The 12,256-nt window shown below is 40.0% G+C and overlaps 1 protein-coding gene across 1 annotated transcript in view; it reads left to right on the top strand.

Annotated features, from left to right (window-relative positions):
- The first annotated feature begins 11,853 nt into the window (after positions 1-11,853).
- Positions 11,854-12,256, top strand: part of DNAJB6 (DnaJ (Hsp40) homolog, subfamily B, member 6) — a 52,971-nt gene continuing 52,568 nt past the window's right edge. Inside the window, exon 1 of the mRNA XM_006871288.1 lies at positions 11,854-11,918. Coding sequence (XP_006871350.1) covers positions 11,854-11,918 — 65 coding nt within the window. The remainder of the gene's footprint in view (positions 11,919-12,256) is intronic.

The following is a 12,256-nucleotide window of genomic DNA, read 5'->3' as shown; positions in this document are numbered from 1 at the left end:
GGAGTGTAGGTCTACTTCCAGCTCATATGCCTCAGTCACTTTATCTTGTCTCTGGACATGTGCAGCTATGGTTATCTGCTTCTGTTCTTTGGGCATATTCAGGGGTTATCTGTGGCCTGAATACTTAGATGGGTATGTATTTTGGTATATTTTATGCTTTCTGATTGCCTCCAGGTAGATGTGATCAGGAAATGGGCTTCCCTTTTCTTCTTATGAAATTTCAAGATGCCACTGTTGGTCATTGTGATGTAACTTAGGATTTAATTTTCAGCCTATTTCCTTTTTTGTCTGCTTGTCCCGTTCCACCATCTCTGTTCAGGCCCTTTTTTCTAGTTATAAACAGTTCAGGGCCAGTTGTGGCTGTTTGGTTTTGAGTGGAAACTGTCTCTTTAAATTTTAAGGAGATCTGTGCGCATGCATAGTAGAACCCTCCAAGGGTGGGGCTGGGGTGTCCACTAGCACAGGCACCCTTATAGTCACCAGAATGGAGGTACGCAAACAGCAAGGGACCAACAAACAGACACCAAAAGAAAAGAATGTCCACACCTCTATCTCCGCGGCTCTGTCAGGCGCCCGTGGCTGCTCGGATCCTTCCCCCTTTTCACCCACACAAGATGGTGACTCCTGGAGCAGCTGAGCGTTCCAACCAGAAAGCAATGGATTTCTTGATTCTGCCCCAAACTCCCCCAGCTATAAGTCTTTGAATCTTATAAATATTCCTTTATATGTGGTGCAGAATTCTGGGACCATTCCCTGAGCCTGCTTGGTCCGTCCTATATTCTGTGTTGTTGCCAGTGGAGCTCCTCACTGCACTTCCGCCTAATCCTCCATCTTGTTTGTTCTTGTCATACAGTGTTTTGATACATTTTATAATCATTTTTCTGAATTCCTTCTCAGTCATTTCCAAAGCCTGCCCATCTTCCAGTATGGAGTATGGGTCTACTTCCAGATCATTTTGCCTCAGTCGCTTTATCTTGTTTGTGGACATGTGCTGATATGGTCACCTGATTCTGGCTTTTGGGCATATTTAGGAGTTATCTGTGGCCTTAAAAATTAGTTGGGTGTGTATATTGGTATTTATAATGCTTTCTGATTGCCTCCAGGTAGATGTGATCAGGAGATGGGCTTCCCTTTTCACTTTTCTTCCTGAGAAATTTAAAGATCCCACTGTTGGTTGTTGTGATGTAAGTCAGGATTTAATTTTTGGCCTGTTTCCTTTTTAGTATGCTTGGCCTGCACCACAGTCCCCATTCAGGCCTTTTTCCTAGTGATAAACAGTTCAGGGCCAGCTCTGGCCGTTTTGTTCTGCCGTTTGGTTTTAAGTGGAAACTGGCTCTCTGAATTTAGAGGAGATATGTGTGCATGCGTAGAAACCCTCCGGGTGTGGGAGTGGGGTGCCCACTTGCTCAGGTACCGCCTCTGGTCACCAGAATGGAGGTGTGCAGACACAGATCAATGACCACCTAATATATACTTATATATGAACATCTGCACCTTATCTCCTCCGTGGCTTCTCTGATCCTTCCCCCCACTTGGCCTTGCCCAAGATGGCGGCACCAAGAACTGCTAAGTGTCTTGGTCAGAAAGCACTGGATTTCTGGCTTCTGCTACAAATCCCCCTAGCTGTAAGCCTTCCGACCTTCTAAATATTCCTTTATATATATGGTTAAGAGTTCTGGCACCATCCCCTGAGCCTGCTTGGTCCGGTATTCTGTGTTGTTGCTAACAGAGTGTCTCACTGCACTTCCACACGATCTGTCATCTTGTTTGTTCCATGAACATTTCTTCATGTTTGTTGGCTGCTTGAATGTCTTCCTTGGTGAAGTGACTATTTTAATGTCCTGTGCCCATTTTTTAATTGGGTTGTTTGTGGTTTGGTGTTTTTCTTTTTTGTTTTGTTTTAAGAATGTGTTGTAATTTCTTATAACTTTTAGGGATTAGTCCATTGTCTAATACCTTGCTTACAAAATTTTTGCCCAGTCTGTGGGTTTTTTGTTTTTTTTGCTCTTTTGGTACTGTCTTTTCATGAATAAGTTTCTAATTTTTGATAAGTCTGAGTCATCTATTTTTTTTTTTTTTCTGTTACTTGTGTGTTTTTTGCAATGTTTGATAGTGTATGTATGCCATAGAGCCCCCCCCCCAATGTCATCATATTTTTTCATTGATGATCTTTATAGTTCTAGGTTTTAACATTTAGGTCTTTTATCCATGTTGAGTTTGTTTTTATATATGGTGTGAGATATAGGTCATGTTTCATTCTTTGGCAAATCGATTTCCAGTTTTGCCAGCACCATTTGTTGAAGAGATCCGTTTACTTCTTGCCTGCGTGGTTTCTTCTGAAAAATCAGTGTTTAATTAGTCTTTTTGGTTCTCCTTTGTAGGTACGTGCTTCTCTGTAGCTGTTCTCAGAATTCTTTCCTTGTCTTTGATTTTGGAAAGGTTAAAAAGTGAATGAGACCAGAACTTAGTGAAGAAGTATCACAAAGGGATAAATGAAGAGGGGAAATGAGAAAAAGAATAAAAAACAAAAATAGAAATAGAAATGATAAAATTCAAGAGAATGGAACGAGAAGGAAAAAGAATAAACAACAACAAAAAACCATGAAACAACAAAAGGAAAAAACCAAACATCCCCACACCCCCCAAATAGTGTAGCTGTTGGACACAGAGAGGAGAAAACTCTGGCTGTCTCTTGAAAGCTAAGAAACTCATGAAGTGGGTGTGGTAGGGATGTGAGAGCACTTCCTGGCCCTAGATGGAAGTCCCTGTCATCCTTGGTGTTATCTATATTCAGGGCATTCAATCTGGAAGTAGATTGTGGAGACCCCGATGGAGCTGTTTTCAGTGTCTGTTAGGATCACAGGGCAGCTCGAGGCTGGGTGACAGGTTAAATGCTGGCCCCTAGCCTCACACTGGCATGGCTCCTAACCACATGGCTTTGAACTCTTGGTGAGCAGTGTATGTGCTAAGGGTGGTTGAGGGTGGGAGCTGGCCAAATCTCTGGTCACCAAGAGAAGTTGGGGGCAAAAGAAGAAATCACATCTTTCTCATCACTTTTGTGAATCTGCTCTGCCAGGTCACCTTATGTTGCTTATAAAGTTCTAGATGATCATGCAGCATCTCTCTGGCTGTCACCAGTCAGTCTCCCTTTCTCATTGTACCTGCTTAGCTTCTCCCAGCAAGCACTCAACCCACTTCTCTAACCTTTCCTCTGAAATGCAGGGTTCCCAGGATGTTCTTTGTCTGTTTCATTTGGTCTTTCATATCTTTGTTACAAAGGATTGTATGCCTAGTCCGCCATCTTGCTGGAAGTCCCCATTTACCCATAAACATTTGAAACCCCCTCACTGATGAAGATCAAAGAGCACAACCTTTGGTATGGATTACATCTCAATGTAAAGAAAACAAAAATCCTCACCACTGGACCAATAAACAACATTCTTACCAACATAGAAAAGATTGAAGTTGTCAAGGACTTCATTCTTCTTGGATCAATTATCAACACTCGTGGAAGCAGCAGTCAAGAAAGCAAACGAATATTGCATTAGGCAGATCTGCTGCACAAGACCTTTTTAAAGTGTTGAAGAGCAAAGATGTCAGCTTGAAGACTGAGCGCACCCAACCCAGACCATGGTATTTTCAGTAACCTCATATGCATGTAAAAGCTGGATAGTGAATAAGGAAGACTGTAGAAGAATTGATGCCTTTGAGTTATGGTGTTGGAGGAGAATATTGAAAGTGCCATGGGCTGCCAAAAGAACCATAGATCCATTTTGGAAGAAGTGCATCCAGAGTGCTCCTTGGAAGCCAGGATGGCCAAACTTCGTCTCTCATATTTTGGACATATTGTCGGGAGGGACCAGTCACTGGAGAAGGATATCATGTTTGGTAAGGTGAAGGGTCAGAGAAAAAGAGGAATATCCCCAACGAGATGGATTGGCCAAGTGGCAGCATCGATGGACTTAAGTGTGGCAACAGTAGTGACGTTGGCCCAAGATTGGGCTGTTTCGTTCTGCTGGGCCCAAGGTCACTATGAGTCAGTACAGACTCGATGGCACCTAACAACAACAACTTATTAAATATATGATGCCACTTAACAACATATTGTGGGCCTGAACTGCCAATCTTGTGTTTTGCAGTCCAATGCTTGTCTTGTAGCTTCATGATGTTGTTGTGGTTAAGTACCGTGGAGTCGGTTCTGACTCATAGTGACCCTGCACATTGTTTGCTAGGCTGTAAATTTTTATGGGAGCTGAAAGCCTCATCTTTCTCCTGTGTAATTGCTGGTAGTTTCGAACTGCCAACCTTGAGGTTAGCAGCCCAATTCGTAACCACTATGCTACCAGAGCTCCTTGATGTTGTTGTTGTTGTTAAGTGCCATCGAGTCGGGTCCGACCCATAGCGACCCTGTACAGGGTTTCCGAGGTTGTAAATCTTTACGGGAGTAGAAAGCCTCATCTTTCTCCCGCGGAGCGGCTGGTAGTTTCGAACCGCTGACCTTAAGGTTCGCAGCCCGATTCGTAACCACTACGCTACCAGAGCTCCTTAGAGCTCCTTGATAGGAGTCCATTATTATTTTATTTTTATTGAGATGTACTCAAACGAGTGAAGATATCATTAGTCTATATTTAATAGGCTTTCTAAAGGTTTTACTATTGAAAGTCTACATTTATTGGAGGAAGTATTGGCACTGTGGGATAAAGTGCTGGATCACAAGGTTGGTTTGAACCACAAAGTTGGCGGTTCTCACTCACCATTCGGTCCTCAGCAACCCTATACAGGGTTGTGATGAGTTGGAACTGATTCAATAGCACTTAATAACAACAATTTTTTGTTAATGAGGATAAGGTTAGCTCTGTCTTTTAGTGACTTATGATTGAGTTCTTTTATTTTTTAAAGCCCGATTAGATCTGTTTTGTTGAAAATTGCATAAATTGCCAATCTAGTTTTTATTAATTGAAAGAATATAAAGAGTTGGTTTTCTTTAGCTTCCTAAACTTATAATAGAACCTTATAATAGGAAGCTTTCAAAATTGCAGTTAGAAATGCCCGTAAGGCAGTGGATTTTTGTTTTTACAATGGTGATTTAGATCAGTCTTGAATCTGCTTTTGAATTTTCTGTGATAATGGAAAACTTGTGTATCTGCTGTCTGATAATGGTTGTCATTAGCACATGTGGATATTGAGTACTTGAAATGTGAGTAGTGTGATTGGAATTTGAATAAATTTGAATAGCTACATTGGCTAGTGGATGCTGTTACTGGGCAGCACAGGTTTAGAAAGTGCTTTTGAGTACAGTTGAGTACAATTTATACCTGTTTGGAGTTCTTGTGGGTGCCTATGCTCTAGATTTTTACGTCTGGTTCTGTAAATATTCTGTGATAGGTATAGGTTCTTTGATTCTGTATTTCCCAAATATTATAGGGAAGATGCACTGGTTTTCGGATGAAGAATAGGAACTGCTTTTTACTGACTGACAAGACTGCTAAGTAATGGAAGGCAGTGAGTACAGTGCCTTCTGTTGCTCTCTTGATTTCAGGATTTATAGTTGAGAAGGGAAGGGACGTTTACTTTTGTCCCTCAGTACTTCTGGTCTTGCTTATTCTCTGTAGTATAAATTGAACAAGATGAGGAGAGAATTGTAGGTCAAAAACTGTCCCTTGAGAATGGTTCTCTTTATTCATAGGAGAATTGTGGCTGTTGATAGTCTTTAAGTTGTAGATTAAAGCTAGTTCTTACTTGTCCTTACACTGAGGAGCAAGAGTGGTTGACCAGTTTTGGAAGAGGGGTTTTTTGTTTTTCTTGTGTGCCATAGATGGAATCCTGGTGTGGCGCTGCAGGATAATGTAGTGGTCTGCAAGGTCGATTTGAACTGCAAGGTCAGAAGTTCAAACCCCCCACCAGTCACTCTTTAGAGAGTCACTGAATTGGAATGGACTAAATGGCACTTTGCAACAACATTGGTATAGATGGAATCTTCATGGGCATTGAAGGATACATACATAAGATGTTTTAAAAAAAATACATGGTAAAGATGTAACTTAATTTCTTATCTTTGAGTTGGAAAAATTACAATGTAAATTTTTATCTGCCTCTATATCTCTTAAAGGAGCTCTGGCAGCGTAGTGGTTACGAATCGGGCTGCGAACCACAAGATCAGCAGTTCGAAACTACCAGCTGTTCCGCAGGAGACAGAGGAGGCTTTCTGCTCCCATAAAGATTTATAACCTCGGAAACCCTGTACAGGGTCGCTATGAGTCAGAACCGACTCGACGGCACATAACAACAACAACAACTACTATATTTCTTGGTAATCAAGAGATCGAGAGGCAGATAAAAATTATGCAGCAGTTTGCTTAAAATTATTTTGGGATGTGATAAAATTTCAGGCTTCTGATGCTGGTGATTCTGAAATTGAAGTTGCGTACAGCACTAGCCAATTAGAGTTTTAACTATTTATATTGCAGTGGCAGTGTCATTGTAACTGCCAACAAAGAAAATTCATAACTGGTTTCTCAAGTATTTTATTATTGACAGAATTTAAAAAAAATTCCCCCAACCTTTTATGTTGAATATATTCAAGCAATTGAAAACTGTATGGTGAATAACCATATATACTGCTCACAGGTGATGGTGATTGTTGGCTGTTAGGTATTGTCAGTTTGTTTCTGCCTCATAGAGACCTTATGTTCAACAGAAAAAAACACTGCCTGGTTCTGTCATCCTCAAATATACTGTGTTTGAGCCCCTTGTTGCAGCCATTGTATCACTCCATGCCACCTTGTGTCAAGTCTTCCTGTTTTTGCTGGCCCTCTACTTTACAAAGCATTGAAGTCTTCTCCAGGGACTGGTCATGTGAAGTTTTGCTATCCTACCTTCTTCTTCTTCTTCTTTTTTTTTTTTTTAATTTAAGGTTTTTATTGTGGATTGAGTGAAAGTTTACAGGGCACATCATCAGTTTCACATTCAACCATTCATATAACTTGTTTCATTATATTGATTATAATTCCCTCCATATACCATCAGTTAAAAGTATTTCTCTTTATCCAGTTTAGCTTTTTTTAAAAAAACACACAAAAAAAACCCACTCAGGCATATATAATAAATTACATCTCCAAAGGGCACATTCTGCAAGTCTGCTTCTGGCCACCAGTTCTTAGTCCTTCTCTTAGTTGATGAATCTAGAGTCCTCCATACCCGCATCTCTACCTCCATCTCTGGTGCTGCTGCTTCTCTGGATAAGGTCCCACATTCTATTTGTGTGTTCCTCTCTTGATGGTCGTAGGGTCCTCTGTTTCTGGACTGTAAGATTAACCATTCCCCTTTTTTTGTTACAAAACTTCTACCTTTACAATTGTGACAGTCGCGATTAGTCATGATAACAGTTATTCACTACTGAATCTTACGAATCTTATCCCCATCTCCTTTCACCAGACCCATCTAGACAAGATGGTAACTATTCAGTGGGGATATCCTACCTTCTAAGGAGCATTTTGCCTATAGTTCTTCCAAGAGAGATTTATTAATTCTTCTGGCAGATCACTGGACTGCTGAAAGGTTGGTTTGAACTGCAAGGTCGGTGGTTCAAACTCACCAGCCACTCCTCGGAACCCCAAATAGGGTCTCTGTGAGTCGAAGCCCACTAGATGGCACTTAACAAAACAGCATACAAAAGGCTCTATGACTTATAACATTTAAGAAACATAAAAAGAACAGACTAGAAATCAAAATATGTAGTTTGTCATCAATAGATTTATTCCCCCAATTTAAAAACCATTACAAACCAGGAAGGTAAGCTAAAGAACAAAATGTTAATTGTAGAAATACCTGTGATTAAGGTCAGCTGTTCGAAACTACCAGCTCTTCCACGGGAGAAAGGTGAGGCTTTCTGCTCCCATAAAGATTTACAGCCTCGGAAGTGACTCCAAAGCACATCACCACCAACCACTACCACCTGTGATTAGACAACTGAACCAATAAGCAACATAGTGATAAACACAGACAATAATGTCAAGGATTTTGTTTTATTTAGATCCACAATCAGCACCCATGAAAGCAGCAGTCAAGAAATCAAAACAAATCTGCTGAGACTTCTAAAGTGTTTTATAAAGCAAAGCTATTACATTTTGAGGACTAAAATATTCCTGACCCACACCATGGTATTTCAGTTACCTCTTATGCACGTGGAAGCTGAATACTGAGTACAAGGAAGACCAAAGAGGAATTGATGCATTTGAACTATGGTGTTAGTTGTTAAGAGTTTATTCCCACTCATAGAGACCCTGTATAAAGTTTCTGAGGCTGTAAATCTTTGCGGGAGCAGGAAGTTTAATGACCATATGTGTGTAAGCTTGACAAGAGCATGGTTTTTCAAATTGTTGCAGGACCTGATTTTTATGTAAACTATATCAGACTTGTTAAATGTACCCTTATCTTTTAGGCTTTCTGTCTGTGATTTATCAGAATGATATAATGATGATTGTGGATGTATATCTTTGGCTTTAGATGTTTCTGAAGTTGTTAGGTTTAGAATCTCTTTATTTTATCATCGTGAAAACATTATTCCTGATAATGCCTGTTGTATTCAGGTATATCCTTCCTGGGAGCGATACATTTTTAGTGTTTGCCTGATGTGTCTTCATCCTACTAGTTGAATTGTGTTTGTTAGACTTTTTTTGGAAACAATCTCATTTTAGAAAGTAGAGTTGATGCTTTTGAGTTATGGTGTTGGAGGAGAATATTGAAAGTGCCATGATCTGCCAAAAGAACCAACAGATAGATCTGTGTTAGACGAAGTGCATCCGGAGTGTTCCTTGGAGGCCAAGATGGCCAAACTTCGTCTCTCATACTTTAGACATATTGTCAGCAGGGACCAGTTGCTGGAGAAGGATATCATGTTTGGTAAGGTGGAGGGTCAGAGAAAAAGAGGAAGTCCCCCCCCAATGAGATGGATTGGCCAAGTGGCAGCATCAATGGGCTTGAGCGTGGCAACAATAGTGTAGTTGGCCCAGTACTGGACAGTGTTTCATTCTGTTGTACATAGGGTTGCTATGAGTCGTTACTGACTTGATGGCACTTGACAACAACCAAATAACCTTTGAACGAGCTGATCTTATCATGTTTTAAATTCCTAAAATTTGGTTGAGTTTTAAAGCATCCTGTGGGTTAATGTGCTTGACTGCAAAGTCTGTTTGAACTGCAAGGTCTGCGGTTCAAGGTCACCAGCTGCTCCTTGGAAATCTATTCAGTGTCACTATGAGTTGGAACAACTTGACAGTACTTAAAAACAACAATAATCTATTACTTCTATTGTTAACAAAAGCAGCAATCTATTACTTCTGGTATGGTGCTGCAGGTTAATGCGCTGAACCACGAGGTCTATTTGAACCAGAAGGTTGGTGGTTCAAAATCACCAGCTGCTCCTCAGAAACCCTGTACAGGGCAGGGTCTCTATGAAGTGGTACCAATTCGAAGGCACTTAACAATAACAGGGATAATCTTTGGGATGAATTGTGTTTTCTGGGGGGAGTCTTTGTGACCTGATTGGTAGAGATATTTCTCCTCTGCAACTTTATTTGCCTAATTGTTTAATTTTGGAGAGTTTGGGGCATTGCAGGTAGCAAATAAGATTCAGTTTTGCTTTTAGGACTTCCAATTCCCAGAGTTATTTCCTCTTTACTTCTTCATGGTTCATTGGGAAGAGTTTTTCTTGTTCCTCTTACTTAGTTAACAGCCCCATAAATCTTGATGAGTTATTGTTGTAAAATGTGTATAACTAAACGTGCCAATTCAAGATATTTTACGTGTATAATTCCGTTATACTGACTGTGTTCACCATTGTGCAACTGTCACCGCTAAGCAATGAGTGATTCCCCCTTTCCACACTTCCTTCTCATCTTTGTTACGTGCCGTCCAGTTGATTCCCACTCATAGTGACCCTGTGTAGGGTTTCCAAGGATTAGCTGGTGTATTTGACCCACCCACCTTGTGGTTAGCAGTTCAGTGCTTATCCTATAGTGCCATACTTGGATTCCTATCCTTAGTAACACAAATAAAATTTGCTCTCTATATATTTTCGTAGGAGCTCTGGTAGTGTAGTGGGTAATGCTTTGGACTGCTAAACCTCAAGGCAGCAGTTTGAATCCCCCAGACGTTCAATGGGAGAAAGATGAGGCTTTCTGTTCCGGTAAAAGATCCAGTCTCCAAAACACCCTATATCGGGTTACATGAGTCTGAGCTGATTCCACAGCATGCAACTGCCAGCATATATTTGCTGATTGCAGATATTTCATATTGTTTCTCATTGAGAACTAAGTTGTCTGCAAGTTTATTTGTTGTAATTTATCTAATACACATACATATTTGCATTAGCAATTTCTATGTTAGATCTTTGTGGATGTATTTAAGGAAACAGTTTTGAATTACCAACTCCTGGATTGATAACAAGTAGATTTGATCTCTGTATGCTTCTTCTAACTCTCTTGTATAGAGTAGTTACTCTGTAAATGCTTGAGTGTTGCACACAGGTAGAAGTATGCAAGCACATGTTCTGAGTTATAATGTAAAATTTATTTCTTACCATGGGTTACTCCCCAAATCTGGAAAATATAAAACTGCGTCTTGTTATTCAAAATGGAATAACGCTCATTTTCAGTATTTAGCCTTCAGTATATCTGCCTTACGAATGGGCTTGTGATTCCCCCCCCCCCCCACGCACACAAGCTGCTTATCCTCTCATACATGTATTCTTTTGTAATCACAATATTTCTTCTGAAAATCCCTAAAACCATGGTTTCTGAGATGGCTACTATTGAAAGCATAGTTTCAGTTTTGGCCAGATGGATTAATAGAATAACTTGCCTTATTGGATGAAGTAATTTTATTCTGTTACCTGGAGTAGACCTGTTACATGCAATTTGTTTATTGGTTTAAAAAAGTGATTTAGTTAGTCAAATTTAAATAGTTGGGATATGAGACTTCATCTTAATACTGATAGCAGCAATAACTGCAGTTCCTGTTTTGTATGTGGGACCAGAGGCCTCTAAGGGATGAGAGCAGAATTGCTTTTTTCATTGTATTGTCCTGTGAAGAGAGCCAACTTAACCCATCAGAAGGGAAGCAGAAGTTCTGCAAGTTTTCTACTGAATGCATTCTCTGTAGTAATAACTTTTAGTATTGGCAACAGGAAAACATTGATTGTTATTAAATACATGGATGAAGAATTTGAGCCAGAGGGCAAAATTACACTAATAGCCCTGTAGTCAAACTTGCGTTTTCTTTTCCAGGAAGATGGTAGGTGGTGTGTGTTGGGGAGGGCATTTGCTGTTTGGGTAGTGAGGAGTTACAGAAATCTGGAAGAGTGTCTTTAATGTTGTTCCCATTTTAAATTTGAAGGCAGGGACAATGTGTTCATCCTTGTAGCCTGAAACCTTGCACAATACCTGGCATATGGAGCACATCGAATGATGATGCTGCCTGCCTGTGTTTAGTAAAATATGATCCTCAGAATGAGCCTGTCCGTTAGTGATCAAGTAAGTAGACAGTGAATCTGCTTCAAAGGCACTTGTTAGTTCTGTTTCAGAGCTTTTTTTCAGTATCAAGAAGGGGTTCACAGTATGAGCTTGGAACTTGTTTTCAGCCAACCCTCTGCGTGTACCCGTGTCCCCCTGCCCCAGCCTGATGAGGTTAGCATAAATTCTCTCAGGAACAGGTGATGCTGGGAAATGGTGACTACCTTCCCGTTCCCTTCATTTCCTACCTGACTCACATCTCGCATTATTTACTGAACATGGCAATCTTGTTATTAACCAAAGATTTTTAATTACAGGACTTGTTCCAACAATCTGTTAAAACATGGTGGATTACTATGAAGTTCTAGGTGTGCAGAGACATGCCTCACCTGAGGATATTAAAAAGGCGTAAGTAGTTTTATTCTTTATATGATAAATCTTTACGGTTTTAATGTTGGTAATTGGGTAGTATAATTTTGTGTGTTGCCTAGTAAATGGTTTTAATCTATTGTAACAACCTTTAATAATGCTTAGTTTAATTTAACATTTGCAAATTGACATATCTCAGAATCCATGCATAACTTTTGGTGGTTGGGAATGAAAAAGTTTAGTTGGGTTACTGTGAATTCTGTTTTTCTCTGATGAAAATAAAAACAATTGGTGATCATATGAAGTAGTTCCAAAGACACTTACATTGAAATTTGAAATGTAATTGACTTCGTAGTCTTTTTTTTTTTTTTTTTTTT

Source organism: Chrysochloris asiatica, unplaced genomic scaffold (assembly GCF_000296735.1).
Source record: "Chrysochloris asiatica unplaced genomic scaffold, ChrAsi1.0 scaffold00166, whole genome shotgun sequence".
NCBI classification, from domain to species: Eukaryota; Metazoa; Chordata; class Mammalia; order Afrosoricida; family Chrysochloridae; genus Chrysochloris; species Chrysochloris asiatica.
Note: the sequence above shows the minus strand (reverse complement) of the source record. Positions and strands in the feature narration are given on the sequence as shown.